Source organism: Hyla sarda, chromosome 5 (assembly GCF_029499605.1).
Source record: "Hyla sarda isolate aHylSar1 chromosome 5, aHylSar1.hap1, whole genome shotgun sequence".
Taxonomy (NCBI): Eukaryota; Metazoa; Chordata; class Amphibia; order Anura; family Hylidae; genus Hyla; species Hyla sarda.
In genome coordinates, this window is record NC_079193.1 from 358,315,423 (window position 1) to 358,333,091 (window position 17,669).

Below are 17,669 nucleotides of genomic sequence, written 5' to 3' on the forward strand. Positions count from 1 at the left end.
AACATGATCCCTGCAGATTGTACTGTATTGTATATATCATCTGCTCAGCTCCACCTGCTCTATAACATGATACCTGCAGATTGTACTGTATTGTATATATCATCTGCTCAGCTCCTCCTGCTCTATAACATGATACCTGCAGATTGTACTGCATTGTATATATCATCTGTTCAGCTCCTCCTGCTCAATAACATGATCCCTGCAGATTGTACTGTATTGTATATATCATCTGCTCAGCTCCTCCTGTTCTATAACATGATCCCTGCAGATTGTACTGTATTATATATATCATCTGCTCAGCTCCACCTGCTCTATAACATGATACCTGCAGATTGTACTGTATTGTATATATCATCTGCTCAGCTCCTCCTCCTCTTTAACATGATACCTGCAGATTGTACTGTATTGTATATATCATCTGCTCAGCTCCTCCTCCTCTTTAACATGATACCTGCAGATTGTAATGTATTGTATATATCATCTGCACAGCTCCTCCTGCTCTATAATATGATACCTGCAGATTGTACTGTATTGTATATTTCCTCTGCTCGGCTCCTTCTGCTCTTTAACATGATACCTGCAGATTTTACTGCTTTGTACATATCATCTGCTCGGCTCCTCCTGCTCTATAACATGATACCTGCAGATTGTTCTGTATTGTATATATCATCTGCTCAGCTCCTCCTGCTCTATAACATGATACCTGCAGATTGTATTGTATATATCATCTGCTCAGCTCCTCCTGCTCTATAACAGGATACCTGCAGATTGTACTGTATTGTATATATCATCTGCTCAGCTCTTCCTGCTCTACAACATGATGTCTGCAGATTGTATTGTATTGTATATATCATCTGCTCAGCTCCTCCTACTCTATAACATGATTCCTGCAGATTGTTCTGTATTGTATATATCATCTGCTCAGCTCCTCCTGCTCTATAACATGATACCTGCAGATTGTATTGTATATATCATCTGCTCAGCTCCTCCTGCTCTATAACATGATTCCTGCAGATTGTACTGTATTGTATATATCATCTGCTCAGCTCTTCCTGCTCTATAACATGATACCTGCAGATTGTATTGTATTGTATATATCATCTGCTCAGCTCCTCCTGCTCTATAACCTGATACCTGCAGATTGTACTGTATTGTATATATCATCTGCTCAGCTCCTCCTGCTCTATAACATACCTGCAGATTGTACTGTATTGTATATATCATCTGCTCAGCTCCTCCTGCTCTCTAACATGATACCTGCAGATTGTACTGTATTGTATATATCATCTGCTCAGCTCCTCCTGCTCTATAACATGTTACCTGCAGATTGTACTGTATTGTATATATCATCTGCTCAGCTCCTCCTGCTCTATAACTTGATACCTGCAGATTGTACTGTATTGTATATATCATCTGCTCAGCTCCTGCTGCTCTATAACATGATACCTGCAGATTGTACTTTATTGTATATATCATCTGCTCAGTTCCTCCTGCTCTATTACATGATACCTGCAGATTGTACTGTATTTTATATTTCATCTGCTCGGCTCCTTCTGCTCTTTAACATGATACCTGCAGATTTTACTGTGTTGTACATATCATCTGCTCGGCTCCTCCTGCTCTAGAACATGATACCTGCAGATTGTTCTGTATTGTATATATGATCTGCTCAGCTCCTCCTGCTCTATAACCTGATACCTGCAGATTGTACTGTATTGCATATATCATCTGCTCAGCTCCTCCTGCTCTATAACATGATACCTGCAGATTGTACTGTATTGTATATATCATCTGCTCAGCTCCACCTGCTCTATAACATGATACCTGCAGATTGTACTGTATTGTATATATCATCTGCTCAGCTCCTCCTGCTCTATAACATGTTACCTGCAGATTGTACTGTATTGTATATATCATCTGCTCAGCTCCTCCTGCTCTATAACATGATATTGGCAGATTGTACTGTATTGTATATATTATCTTCTCAGCTCCTCCTGCTCTATAACATGATACCTGCAGATTGTTCTGTATTATATATATTATCTGCTCAGCTCCTCCTGCTCTATAACATGATACCGGCAGATTGTACTGTATTGTATATAACATCTGCTCAGCTCCTCTTGCTCTATAACATGATTCCTGCAGATTGTACTGTATTGTATATATCATCTGCTCAGCTCCTTCTGCTCTATAACATGATACCTGTAGATTGTACTGTATTGTATATATCATCTGCTCAGCTCCTCCCACTCTATAACATGATACCTGTAGATTGTACTGTATTGTATATATCATCTGCTCAGCTCATCCTACTCTATAAAATGATACCTGCAGATTGTACTGTATTGTATATACCATCTGCTCAGCTCCTCCTGCTCTATAGCATGATACCTGCAGACTGTACTGTATTGTATATATCATCTGCTCAGCTCTTCCTGCTCTATAACATGATACCTGCAGATTATACTGTCTTGTATGTATCCTCTGCTTAGCTCCTTCTGCTCTATAACATGATACCTGCAGATTATACTGTATTGTATATATCATTTGCTCAGCTCCTCCTGCTCTATAACATGATACCTGCAGATTGTGCTGTATTGTATATACCATCTGCTCAGCTCCTCCTGCTCTAAAACATGATACCTGCAGATTGTACTGTATTGTATATATCATCTGCTCAGCTCTTGCTGCTCTAAAACATGATACCTGCAGATTGTACTGTATTGTATATATCATCTGCTCAGCTCCTCCTGCTCTATAGCATGATACCTGCAGATTGTACTGTATTGTACTGTATTGTATATATCATCTGCTCAGCTCCTCCTGCTCTATAACATGAAGTCTGCAGATTGAACTGCACTGAATATGTGACAGATTCCCTAAAAAAATAAATCTCCAGAAAGGGGCGCATCTCTTATCTCTGAGCGCTCTGCTCCAAACCTTGTAAGGCAGGGTTCACACCACGTTTTTCAAATACGGCAACCGTATATAGTTTTCCGCAAATAAACGTATACGACCGTATCCAAAACCGTATGCATAGAGAATGCATTGTAAACCGTATTCCAAATGTTGTGTACGGTTGCATCCGTTTTGCCTCGGATACGGTTTTGCCGATTTTTCAACCGTAGGCAAAAACGCTGTCGACATTGCTTTTGCCTCCAGTTGGAAAACCGTATGCGAACTGCGTGCGGTTCTTTTAACATTGTTGTCTATGAGAACCGTACACAGAATTTCAGAATACGGTTGCACACGGTTTTCTAATCCGTTTTTGGAGTTGACACATGTGCAGATCTTTCTAGAATTCATCCCAGACATCCCACTCCCACATCCTTTGGAATTTCAATAGAACAATAGTAACTTTATTAAATTGCTGGAAAACGAATTCCAACAAAATAGCAAAAACGTTGGCAAAAACGAATGCAAACGGATAGAACCGTATGGGGAAAAACCGTATGCATTTTAATTTGGAGTCATATGGTTGCATACGTTTTTTGCCATACGTTTTTTAGCAGAAAACCGTATAAGGTAACCATATTTGAAAAACATGGTGTGAACCCTTCCTAAGATGTGCTAGTCTCGGCCGCTCAGCCAATCATCACCTTTAGCAGTGACCACCTGCAGTAACACCTTAGTGAGTGATTGGCTCTGGGGCTGTTCCAGCGGTCAGGCCCTTATCTGTGGATAGGGGGTAAGTGTTATTAGCTGAATAACCCTTTAAGGAAACATTTTTTCTAGGAGACCTCTTCCTAGATCAATATTAACATCATATCAGGAAATTATCATTTAACCAGTTAACTACATATATGTTTTTAAGCAGCGCTGAGTAGATTATCAAATCAAGAAGATTTTATCAAGGCTCAATTAGCACAGTATAACTTTATGTGATTTGTTTTACAAAAAAATAAAAAAAATAAAATAAAAAACAAGGCCCAGTGTGGGATCACACTGGGCCTTGTTTTTTTTTTTTTTTTTTTACAACTTTGTTGATCAAACAAAATTGTAAAACAATTCACATAAATTTATACCGGCCTACAAGCCTAATAAACACATAATATAACAACCTCTCGCCATCATTTCTCCTGTATGCCTCCCTTATATTCTCTTCTCTCCCGACAGGAAGGGTCTGTTCTCCGGGCTTCATCTGAAGAAAAAAAAGAAGGGTGACAAAGGACTGACATTTGCAAACAAGGGCGCACTCGGTAAGGCCTAGTAACCAAACACACAAGGGCTCACAATAGACCCAGATTAAGATCGTGCACCTATTTTATTTCCTACAGTGACATTTAACCGGAGATTATATGTAATGACCCGGAGCTGCCCAGAATTCTCTTCTTCCCACCTGTGTAGTAGTTTCCCAGGGTGGACACTGTAGTGGAGCAGGGCCAGCTGGTACTTGTAGTCCCACCCCGTCAGCAGATGAGGTGTCACAGTGGCTGAAATGGACCCCAAGTGCAAAGAGGCTACATGGTGGATGTCCAGTCTTTCTCTTCTGGGGCACGTCTAAGCTAACAATGTCTAGGCTGGTGGTAAGGGGAAGGCCCTTGGGTGAAGGTCCAGTGGAAAACCAAGAGACCGGGACTCAATGGTGTTGCAGCAAAATGGGTAACTACTTAAAGGGGTACTCCGGTGGATTTTTTTTTTTTTTAATAAACTGCTGCCAGAAAGTTAAACAGGTTTGTATATGACTTCTATGTAAAAAAATCTTAATCCTTCCAGTACTTTTTAGTAGCTGTATGCTACAGAGAAAATTCTTTTATTTTTGAATTTCTTTTTTGTCTTGTCCACAGTGCTCTCTGCTGACACCTGATGCCCGTATCAGGAACTGTGCAGAGAAGGAGAAAATCTCCATCGCAAACCTATGCTGCTCTGGACAGTTCCTGGCATGGACAGAGGTGTCAGCAGAGAGCACCGTGGACAAGACAAAAAAGAAATTCAAAAAGAAAAGGATTTCCTCTGTAGCATACAGCTGCTAAAATGTACTGGAAGGGTAAAGATTTTTTAATAGAAGTAATTTACAAATCTTTAAAGGGGTATTCCAGAGGGGGAAAATTTTTTTTTTTCATATCAACAGATGCCAGAAAGTTATACAGATTTGTGAATTACTTCTATGTAAAAATCTTATTCCTTCTAGTACTTATCAGCTGCTGTATGCTCCACAGGAAGTAGTGTAGTTTTTTCTGTCTGACCACAGTGCTCTCTGTTGATTCATCTGTCCGTGTCAGGAACTGTCCAGAGCAGGAGAAAATCCCCTTAGCAAACCTATGCTGCTTCAGACAGTTCCCGTCACAAATAGAGGTGGCAGCAGAGAGCACTGTAGTCAGACTGGATAGAACTACACTCAGAACAAGAAGGGTCCCGGCATTCAAAATTCTTGCGAATCTCAGAGAATTTATTTATGCAACATGCATAGCATACAGGGTAAACGCGTTACGGCTCAATAGCCTTTATCAGGCTGATAAAGGCTATTGAGCCGTAACGCGTACTGCCCTGTATACTGTGCATGTTGCATAAAGAAATTCTTTGAGATTCGCAAGAATTTTGAATGCCGGGACCCTTCTTTTTCGGATTATTTCTATATCTGGTCCTCGAGCACCAACTACCTATTTGCGGTGCCGACCTTCCTTGGACTTTGCTTGGATAAAACTACACAACTTCCTCTGGAGCATACAGAAGCTCATAAGAACTGGAAGGGTTAAGATTTTTATATAAATGATATTTATAAATCTGTATAACTTTCTGCCACTAGTAGTGTTGAGCGGCATAGGCCATATTCGAATTCGCGAATATTCGCGAATATATGGACGAATATTCGTCATATTCACATATTCGTAATATTCTCGTTTTATTTTCGCATATGCGAATATTCGCGTGTGCGAAAATTACCATATGCGAAAATTTGCATATAGAAAAAATAGCACAAGCGAAAATTCGCACATACGAAAATTAGCATATGCAAAGTTTCGCATATGCGAAAATTCGCGCACCAGTCTCACACAGTAGTATTAGAGCCTTCTTACACCACATAAGCTGGAAGTAGAGAGGGATGATCACTGTGATGTGTACTGTAAAAAAAAAAAAAAAAAAAAAAATTCGTAATTACGAATATATAGCGCTATATTCGCGAATATTCGCGAATTCGCGAATATGCGATATTCGCGAATAAAATTCGAATTGCGAATATTCGCGAGCAACACTAGCCACTAGCAGTTCATTTGAAAACCTTTTTTTCCCCTCTAATGTACCCCTTTAACTTCATCCAGAGAGTTAGAGTCACATAGCTTAAAGGAGAAGTATTGTGGCCACGCCCCCTCTATATAGCTCTATGGGAGAGACGAAGATTGGCGAACGGCTCTCCCATAGAGCTATATGGAGGGGGCATGGCGGCCCCCGCTTCGTGACGCGCCGCTGTGGAAGAGAGCCGTAGCTCCATACAGAAGATTGTGGGGGGGCCCCAGCACTCGAACCCACCGCGATCTAAAACTTATCTCCTATCCTGTGGATGGGATCCACAACAGTGATCCCTCAACTTACAATGGCCTCAACATACAATAGCTTCAACATACAATGGTCTTTTCTGGACCATCCTAAGCTGAAACCAGACTCAACATACAATGTACGGACAGTCCAGATCTGTGAAACGTGTCAATGGCCGGAAGAACCGACCAATCAAAATGGGCATTCACTGGTAAAACACCTGTATTACTGAAGTGTATGCACTGACTGGTGTCTGGTAGTACATGTTCTGTACACTTTACCTGAACCAGGGTTAGCTGCTCTTTTGGACACCAGGTGAGGGCGACTCCATTACTTTTTTGGGACATTTCGTGTACTGTACATTATCCTGAAGAAGCTTCTGTCCTCTACATAGACCAGTGTTTCCCAAGCAGGGTGGCCCCAGCTTTTGCGAAACTACAACTCCCAGCATGCCCGGACAGCCTTTGGCTGTCCGGGCATGCTGGGAGTTGTAGTTTTGCAACAGCTGGAGGCACCATGGTTGGGAAACACTGACATAGACAGTGATTTACAGCTCCCAGCAGATCTTTCTTACTTTTATATGTAAGGATTTGCGTTATCTATATTAGTTATCTACTTATTTTTCTTTAATTCTCACTTTTTCCTATTTTTGGATGACATTTTGGTGCCTTTAGAACCAATTACCAGGTTTCCATAGAGTTCTGGTCTCAACATACAATGGTTTCAACTTACAATGGTCGTCCCAGAACCAATTAATATTGTAACTTGAGGGACCACTGTATTTGGCTCTGTTCCCTGATGCAAGTCAAGCGATTAGTTTGGTCTCCTCCCGGCCTGGCAGGAGACCAAACTCAGGAAGTGTGTGCGGGGCATGGCGAGGCACAGCTCTGGCAGGCTTCAGTGAAGTCACGCCTGCTGGGGGAACGCCCACTTTCTCCTGCTGGGAGCTCATACAATGTGAGCAAGGGGAAAGGTATGAGAAGGAGCTTTTTAAAGCTCAGAAAATATTTTTCAAGGCAGGAGGGGTGTTAGGAGTAGTTAGGGAATATAATCTGAGTTAGTTTAGAAAATATGGTTTGATGACAGGTTCTCTTTAATCAGTTCCAACAACAGTACCTGTAATAACAGATGGTAGAAGGAGTTTTTAACTGAAAGAGTTAACCTGTGTGAAGGTGGACAGATGAGTAGTTCCTGAGATTTATATTCCCTGAGAAAGCTTGATGAAATACTACAGAATGGCTCCCAGCAGCAAAATAGATGATCTGGACGACCAGAGGTTCACCAAGGCACTAGTTCTGTAGACCTTCATTCTGAGGATCATGGTGATCGCAACAGTCAGATCAATCAGGAAGTGATTGCAGATCCTAGCGATACCCATCACTTACCTTCATGGGAATGTCCATTTAAAGGGTCGCTCCAATGATGCTGTCCCACGTGCTCTCCATAATTTGGTGTGGACAGACGCAGCTCATACCCAAGGCAACTGTTTGCTATCCAGCGAGATCCGTGAAGAAGTAGAACTATTGCACAGAACTTGACGGCAACCCAACCGCCCTATGTGCCTCTCGTCTCTCCCCATACTGAACTGTGGACAGCACGTGGGATGGCATCACTGGAGTCGCCCTTTTAGGCTAGGTTCAAACTATGCAATTTCCGAATGGAATTCCGCTTTGAAATTCAGCTTTGAAATTCAGCTTGGAAATTCTGGTGCAGCAGAATCCCATTGCTGTCAATGGGATTCGGCTGCACGGTGCACATTGTGAAATTCCACACCAAAAGAATTATCTCTTTCGGTGAAATTTGCCAGGAATTAAAGGCTGTCTATGGGGGCAAAAATGTATGCACGGTCCGACACCCGGAACATTCCGCAGTGTAAACCTAGCACTATAGCACTGTTAAAGGGGTACGGGTCAGTGGAAAACTATTTTTTTTTTTATCAACTGGTGCCAGAAAGTTAAGCAGATTTGTAAATTATTTCTATATACAAATCTTAATCTTTCCAGTACTTATCAGCTGCTGTATGCTCCAGAGGAAGTTGTGTAGTTCTTTCCAGTCTGATCACAGTGCTCTCTGCTGACTCCTCTGTCCTTGTCAGGAACTGTCCAGAGCAGGATAGGTTTAATATGGGGATTTGCTCCTGCTCTGGACAGTTCCTGACGTGGACAGATGTATCAGCAGAGAGCACTGTGGTCAGACAGGAAAGAAATTCCAAAAGAAAAGAACTTCCTGTGGAGCATACAGCAGCTGATAAGTACTGGAAGGATTTAAAGAAATGATTTGAAGAAGAAAAAAAATATTTTCCACCGGAGTAACCCTTTAAGTCCAATTCTGCCCAATTTTTGCACTTGTTATTCTTGTATTTATTTGCATTCAAATTCTTTGTTGTCAATTTCAAAAACATTAGAATTTTTTTTATTGGGCCGTCGCAATATATGTTCCCTAGATTGTTTTACCAAGTGTTACATCTGCATGTTTCATCCTTTGTTCTTCTGTGGGACCAGGGAAGCACGGTGACACAGACAGCACACATGGCGACCTCCCCGGGGCGAGCGATCTGGGCGGCAGCAGTGAGAGTCTTCTTTCTGACCTCTCCCTCTCCAGCACGTCTCTGTCTTCCACCTCGCAAAGGAAACGGTATGGATTCGTTTCTCAGGCATCTGGTCTCTGAACCTTTAGCACAGTGATCTCAAGACTGTGGCTCTCCAGATGGCTGATGGCTGTCTGGGCATGCTGAGAATTGTAGTTTTGCGACAGCTAAAGGTCCACCACTGCTGTTGTGTATAACATTTTGTCTGCATGTACCCAAAAATTTCATATTAATCCCAATGTATACGATAGGTACTCCAACCGGTGTAAATACTGCAAGGCAAAATTATTTTGATCCTTAAAAGGTGTTTTCGAGATCTGGTGGATTATGGGAAAACCCCTTTGCCTTATAAAAAAAAAATAAAAAACAAATAGAAAATATTTACAATGTCATCAAAATATAGAAGCATTGCGTGGGCCCACCCAGTCGGCTCGCTGAACTGGGGACAAGCAGTGATCCTACATCACTGTTGGGAGCAGGAAGCATCCAGTGTTTCCCAACCACCCGCTCCTACTCTTTGGCCTGTTTTTCGGCATTAAAGGGGTTTCCTGCCAAAAGAAACAACCTGTGTATCGTGTCAAAATGTATATAAAGCAACTTACTAATATTGTAAAAATAATGTTATAAGCCATAGTCTAAAGGCTGTAAGATCAGTCTGCTCTGCCCCTCCTGTCAGCACAGAACAAGGCAATTGATGTGAAGGGGGAGCTGGTATTACTGCTTCTTAGATTCATGACTCATTAGATAATGCAGCAGTGAAGCCTGCGCTCATGTAAACTACTGTGACTGAGAACGGCTCCATGCTGCCTTATCTAATGAGTCATAAAGCTAATGAGCAGTAATACCAGCAACCCCCTTTACATTACTGGTCTCGTTCTCCACGTGGACAAGCAGGAACGAGGGGGGGTCGTCAGGGTTGAAGAAGACTGCTTTCAAAGCATGTGACTTGAAGTCATAGATTCCAAGAAAAAAATGCACAGCTTATAATCACATTGTATTATTACACTTTTTGACACCATAGGTTGTTTCTTTCACAGTACAACCCCTTAATTCCATGAGGGGAGGAATTCTGATCCTCTGGGCAGTTACATCATGTTGATTGAGTAGGCACCTCACACAATCATAACTGACAATCATGTCCAAGTGTGTGACATCATGTCCACAGAGCTATGTCACGATTTAAGTCCAATAAAACATAAAATATTAAGGGGTTAGTGTGTTCTATGAATGATTGCTATCTGGTTAATTCCATAGAGCCAAGCTGGAATCCAAGATTCACGAGGGAGAAACAAAAACTCTAACCTATCAAGTAAGTTACTCTACTACACAGGAAAAAGAGTACATATACTAATGTGTGTGCATGTATACTAATTCATATATTATCCTACATCCATATCACCCGTAGATTGCCATAACCATAACTGAAGCACGGCAGCTAATTGGAGAAAACATTGACCCTGTGGTTATCATCGAGATTGGGGATGAAAAGAAACAAACCACTGTCAAAGAAGGAACAAATGCCCCCTTTTACAATGAGGTGAGCACCATGTTGTCCTTCAGTCATTCATGGTTCATGTTGTCCTTCAGTCATCCATGGTTCACGTTGTCCTTCTGTCCTCCATTGTTCATGTTGTCCCTTTGTCGTCTATGGTTCATGTTGTCCTTCTGTCCTCCATTGTTTATGTGGTCCTTCTGTCATCCATGGTTCATGTTGTCCTTCTGTCATCCATTGTTCATGTTGACCTTCTGTCATCCATGGTTCATGTTGTCCTTCAGTCATCCATGGTTCATGTTGTCCTTCTGTCATCCATGGTTCATGTTGTCCTTCTGTCCTCCATTGTTCATGTCGTCCTTCTGTCCTCCATGGTTCATGTTGTCCTTCAGTCATCCATGGTTCATGTTGTCCTTCAGTCATCCATGGTTCACGTTGTCCTATCCTCCATTGTTCATGTTGTCCCTTTGTCGTCTATGGTTCATGTTGTCCTTCTGTCCTCCATTGTTCATGTTGTCCTTCTGTCATCCATGTTTCATGTTGTCCTTCTGTCCTCCATTGCACATGTTGTCCTTCTGTCATCCATTGCACATGTTGTCCTTCTGTCATCCATGGTTCATGTTGTCCTTCTGTCATCCATGGTTCATGTTGTCCTTCAGTCATCCATGGTTCATGTTTTCCTTCTGTCATCCATGGTTCATGTTGTCCTTCTGTCATCCATGGTTCATGTTGTCCTTCTGTCCTCCATTGTTCATGTTGTCCTTCTGTCCTCCTTGGTTCATGTTGTCCTTCTGTCCTCCATGGTTCATGTTGTCCTTCTGTCATCCATGGTTCATGTTGTCCTTCTGTCATCCATGGTTCATGTTGTCCTTCTGTCCTCCATTGTTCATATTGTCCTTCTGTCCTCCATTGTTCATGTTGTCCTTCTGTCCTCCATGGTTCATGTTGTCCTTCTGTCATCCATGGTTCACGTTGTTCTTCTGTCATTCATGGTTCACGTTGTCCTTCTGTCCTCCATGGTTCATGTTGTCCTTCTGTTCTCCATGGTTCATGTTGTCATTCTGTCCTCCATGGTTCATGTTGTCCTTCTGTCATCCATGGTTCATGTTGTCCTTCTGTCATCCATGGTTCATGTTGTCCTTCTGTCATCCATGGTTCATGTTGTCCTTCTGTCCTCTATGGTTCATGCTGTCCTTCTGTCCTCCATGGTTCATGTTGTCCTTCTGTCCTCCATGGTTCATGTTGTCCTTCTGTCATCCATAATTCATGTTGTCCTTCAGTCATCCATGGTTCATGTTGTCCTTCTGTCCTCCATGGTTCATGTTGTCCTACTGTCCTCCATGGTTCATCTTGTCCTTCTGTCCTCCATGGTTCATGTTGTCCTTCTGTCCTCCATGGTTCATGTTGTCCTTCTGTCCTCCATGGTTCATGTTGTCCTTCTGTCATCCATGGTTCATGCTGTCCTTCTGTCCTCCATTGTTCATGTTGTCCTTCTGTCATCCATGGTTCATGTTGTCCTTCTGTCATCCATGGTTAATGTTGTCCTTCTGTCCTCCATTGTTCATGTTGTCCTTCTGTCCTCCATTGTTCATGTTGTCCTTCTGTCCTCCATGGTTCATGTTTTCCTTCTGTCATCCATGGTTCATGTTGTCCTTCTGTCATCCATGGTTCATGTTGTCCTTCTGTCCTCCATTGTTCATGTTGTCCTTCTGTCCTCCTTGGTTCATGTTGTCACTCTGTCCTCCATGGTTCATGTTGTCCTTCTGTCATCCATGGTTCATGTTGTCCTTCTGTCCTCCATTGTTCATGTTGTCCTTCTGTCCTCCATTGTTCATGTTGTCCTTCTGTCCTCCATGGTTCATGTTGTCCTTCTGTCATCCATGGTTCACGTTGTTCTTCTGTCATTCATGGTTCACGTTGTCCTTCTGTCCTCCATGGTTCATGTTGTCCTTCTGTTCTCCATGGTTCATGTTGTCCTTCTGTTCTCCATGGTTCATGTTGTTCTTCTGTCATCCATGGTTCATGTTGTCCTTCTGTCATCCATGGTTCATGTTGTCCTTCTGTCCTCCATGGTTCATGTTGTCCTTCTGTCCTCCATGGTTCATGTTGTCCTTCTGTCATCCATGGTTCATGTTGTCCTCCTGTCCTCTATGGTTCATGTTGTCCTTCTGTCATCCACTTGCAATTCTTCTGTTCTTGAATAATTATTTTTTATATTTTGTTGGCAGTACTTTGTCTTCGACTTTGTTGGGCCTCAAGAACAACTTTTTGACAAAATTATACGATTGTCTGTAAGTATCACAAAACAGTACAGTAGTTTGTCCCAACGAGTCAAAAACTTAATGAGCAGTAATAACAGCTCTCCCACTCCTGTGCCGACAGGAAGGGATGGGGGAGCAGGGACAAAGAAGACAGCCTTCATAGGCTGTGATGTAACATCATAGGTAACAAGGGAAAGATAATTTTCTTGGCAGTTCTTTGTCTTTGACTGAACAAAGCAGTCTTATGTCTTCAGGCCTGCGGCTTGTAAGGCACTGGGGTAGAAATCCTGTATTGACCACCTCATAGGCTGCGGACCTAATGTGGGCTGTAGCCTAAGAGAGAGAAAGTTGGAACAGGGTACTAACAGCTCTCTGCTTCACCATAGTATTCAACTGTATCTGTGCCCAAGCAGGAAACTAACAGCTCTCTGCTTCACCATAGTATTTAAAGGACATCTGCAGCGTTACAAACACTTATCCCCTATCCGCAAGATAGGGGATAAGTGTTTGATCTCGGGGGTCCGAAAGCTGGGGCCCCCGGCAATCTCCTGTATGGGGCCGCGGCTCTCCTGTGCAGGGGGCGTGCTAGCCGCAGCATGATGTTGCGGCTGGCACGCCTCCTCCATACATCTCTATGGGAGAGGCAGCATTCCTGCCTCCCCGCATCCCCCATAGAAGTGTATGGGGACGGGGAGGAAACACTTATCCCCTATCCTGTGGATAGGGGATAAGTGTAATGCCGCTGCAGTTGTCCTTTAACTCTATCTGTACCCAAACAGGGAGCTAACAGCTTTCTGCTCCACCATAGTATTTAACTGTATCTGTGCCCAAACACGGAACTAAGAACTCTCTGCACCACCATAGTATTCAACTTTATCTGTGCCCAAACAGGGAACTAAAAGCTCTCTGCCCCACCATAGTATTCATCTGTATCTGTCCCTAAACAGGGAACTAACAGCTCTCTGCTCCAGCATAGTATTCATCTGTATCTGTACCCAAACAGGGAACTAACTGCTCTCTGCTCTACCATAGTATTTAACTATATCTGTGCCCAGACAGGGAACTAACTGCTCTTTGCTCTACCATAAGATTCAACTGTATCTGTGCCCAAACAGAAAACTAATTGCTCTCTGCTCTCAAACTGTGAACTAACAACTCTCTGCTCCACCATAGTATTCAACTGTATCTCTGCCCAGTCGGGGAACTAATAGCTCTTTGCTCCAACATAGTACTTAAATATATATGTGCTTAAACAGGGAACTAACAACTCTTTGCTCCACCATAGTATTTAACTGTATCTGTGCCCAAACAGGGCACTAAAAACTCCCTGCTCCACAATAGTATTCAGTTTACTCTGTGCCTGTATGTGTGCCCAGACAGGGAATGAACAGGATATGCATTCTATAAAAAGAAAAAAAAAAAAAAATTTGTGGAAATGAAGGTGTGAGAACAAGAATTTGCACTAATAGGGTGCTCAGGGACACCTTGTGGGAGATTTATCAAAACTGATGTGGTGTCGGACAAAGTAATGTGTAATTAACCTTATCGTGATGGCATGGCGTGGCTGACCTGTACACCACCCGAGGTAGGCCAGCTTCACCTGTGCCAGGCGCGGGGCAAATAATCACTCCGACGCAAGGTTACTGTTAACTGGTTTGCTTTACTGAGGTTGGAAAGATGGTACAATCCGTTACAGCTCAGATCAGCGTGAAGGAGATGCAGGGTGAACTTCGGGAAGCTTATCGACTTGTTGGGACTTATAGTTGATTGTGCTGAATATGACTGACTTGTGTTGCAGCCAACGCTATGCTTCAGGGACTTGGATTTGACCAACTTACTGACTTGACTTGTATAATATCCCCAAGACTGTAGGCTTACGGCAAGGCTTTGACTTTCACCTCGGTAGTGGGGTTGACTTGTAGTTGACGCGTGGTTGCTGGACTAGGCCTCAGGCCTCCTTTCAGATCCACCTCACAGACTTCACTCCTCACCAAACTGTACCACAGCAAGAGCACAAGAGAGAGAGCTGAACCCTGACCTCACTATATAAGGGAACAACTTAGAGAGATCCCATTGAGTAGATAAGTCACCTGTTCACCACTCCATACTCCCCTTAACAACAAGGTCCCTAGCAACAATAGATTTCTTAAGGTAACAGTGCATAGATAATTAACCATTGCATAAGCTGTGCATAATACTGTGAATGATAGAGAGTTCTGAGGAGAGGGGACCCATGACGGACATTGAGCAGCATCTGCCACACAGGATGGGCAGGAGTACAGAAGAGCACGTGATTCTGTACTGGGTCACCACACTGGCACAAAGCAAAAATGGAGAAATACATTTTTATTTTTTTATTCAATGAGGACACATTTTAAAAAAATTATTTTTTTTACCTTTCTATTATTCACTATATGGATTCAAATATGGTTTTTATGTATCCATCCTCAGGTTATGCACAACAAGCTGATCGGAAGTGTATTAATCGGATCTTGTAGACTGGATGTGGGCACGGTTTACAGCGAGCCAGGTAATGTATAAGTCAAGTATATGTCCCTGCTGTAAGGGGCAGGGCCAGCCTTAGGGGTGTGTAATCTGTGTGGCCCCAAAAGGGCGCATGAGCTGCCCCTCCACTGAAGTTAGCTCACAGAATGCCAAGGCTTGGGACCACTACAAATATTAAGCAGTATAGCAGTATTATTTATACATTGTATGGCTCTGTTATAAGATGCTGTATATATGGAGCTGCTAATTGAGCATTGTATAATTTGAGCATTGTATATTTACAAAGTAATTGTGTGACACTGCTATTTAGGCAACTAAAAAAGTGTTATATGACCAACTTATGGCACTGGTATTTGGGTACCATACTGTGTGGTCTCTATGAGTTGTATCAGGCCTTTCTTGAAAGAGGTACCCCGGGGGAAACATTTTTCAAATCAACTGGTGCCAGAAAGTTATACAGATTTATAAATTATTTCTATTAAAAAATCTTAATCCTTCCAGTACTTATCAGCTGCTATATGCTCCAGAGGAAGTTGTGTAGTTCTTTCCAGTTTGACTACAGTGCTCTCTGCTGCTACCTCTTTCCATTTCAGGAACTGTCCAGAACAGGAGAGGTTTGCTATGGGGATTTGCTTATGCTTTGGACAGTTCCTGACACGGACCACCGGCCATGACGCTGTAATTAATTTTCCATTAGCCATGTTGGAGCATTACATGATGTCACATTACGAGGATCTCCTCTCGCTGTCTCTTAGAATTTTACTTTGACCAATAATAGCGTGAAAATTTCCAAATCCCACAGAGTTAATGAAGCGAAAGATGTTCTGCAAATTTCTCATTTTAGAGCTGAATGAGACGCTGATGCTATTATCTGCCCCCAGTCACACAATGAACAGAATACAATTTATTAGGACTAATGAATAGGACCAGTCTCGATGTGGCAGCTATTAAGCGTGTTCCATCACTGAGGATTACTCCGCTTTCCTGACATCTCCGCTCCATAATACATACACTCACTCAGAGAACAACTGGTTACAACCAACAGGGCTGCCATTAGAAATATTGGGGCCCCTACACAGCTCACGGTCTGTCAACCAAGAGTCGCCCACTCAGGCCTGCCTGATATTATATCATTATACATATAATCATCATACTGTTACTGACGAAATCCTGCATACTGAGAACAATATTACCAATAATACCAGTATAAAAAAGGGAATATTATAGCTATACATATTACCATCATACTGTTACTGACCAAATCCTGTATACTGCGACCAATAATAACAATATACATGAAGTAATATTATCACCATACATATTACCATCATACTGATTCTGACCAAATCCTGTATACTGAAACCAATATTACCTAGAATACCAGTATAGAAGAAGTAATATTATCACCATACACATTACCATCACTGTAACTGACCAAATCGTATATACTGAGACCAATATTACCAGTACACAAGAGAGAATAATACCACCACACCATGGCCACTACCATTACCACCACATAGTCACTGTATAAAAAAAACAGTGACCAATATCCCCCATACAAAGTCTATAGATTTGTGACACAGCTTTACACAGGCTCTGCAGACCGTATAAGTAATTACAGTGCAGTTACATCTACGACTCACAGGAGGCTTCTTCTTGGAGTCAATTCTCTTTCCTTTTCTTCTTGTTTTGCTCAGACCATCACAAAGTCTCCACACTTTTCAGCACATTCTCCACATGCTCCCTACCCTTAGTGCCCTAAAGAATGCCCCGGTTGGTGCCCTGAATAGTATGACAAAGTAGGTAAGTGTGTCAGGGGGAAAGGGTAGGCGGATTGGGTGGTGGTGGATAGGTAATTTCTCCTCCCCTATTAGGTAGTAGATAATGCCCCGACTAGGTAGATAGTAGGGGATGTCCCCAGTAGGTAGGTAGTGCCCCCAGTAGGTAGGTAGTAGGTTATGCCCACAGTAGGTAGTGCCCCCAGTAGGTAGGTAGTTGGTAATGTTCCCAGTAGGTAGTAGGTAATGCCTCCAGGTATGTAATGCACCTAGATATCTAGTACACCAGTAGATAGTGCCCCCCAGGTAGGTAGTGCCCTCGGGTTGGTTCATGCCCCTATGATGGTAATGCCCCATGTAGGTAATGCCCACACTAAGTAGTGGCACCAGATTGGTCTTCTAAAATAATAATTAAAATAAACCGCCTGATGAAATTATATCAACATTCAGCCTGCAAGTCTATGCTCCTGTACATATATTACGTACGCTATTTGCGTAATGTACATACAGGAGCTGGAGACCACTGTTTAACCCCTTAAGGAAGCAGGGCGTACCTGTAAGCCCTGAGT

General features: G+C 42.5%; 1 protein-coding gene across 1 annotated transcript in view; it reads left to right on the plus strand.

Annotated features, from left to right (window-relative positions):
- Nucleotides 1-4,118: 4,118 nt before the first annotated feature.
- The window catches only part of FER1L6 (fer-1 like family member 6), a 207,020-nt gene continuing 193,469 nt past the window's right edge, over nucleotides 4,119-17,669 (plus strand). The window contains exons 1-6 of the mRNA XM_056522715.1: nucleotides 4,119-4,199; nucleotides 8,976-9,108; nucleotides 10,316-10,370; nucleotides 10,467-10,598; nucleotides 12,782-12,844; nucleotides 15,266-15,344. Coding sequence (XP_056378690.1) covers nucleotides 15,269-15,344 — 76 coding nt within the window. The 5' untranslated portion in view covers nucleotides 4,119-4,199; nucleotides 8,976-9,108; nucleotides 10,316-10,370; ... (1 more) ...; nucleotides 12,782-12,844; nucleotides 15,266-15,268. The remainder of the gene's footprint in view (nucleotides 4,200-8,975; nucleotides 9,109-10,315; nucleotides 10,371-10,466; nucleotides 10,599-12,781; nucleotides 12,845-15,265; nucleotides 15,345-17,669) is intronic.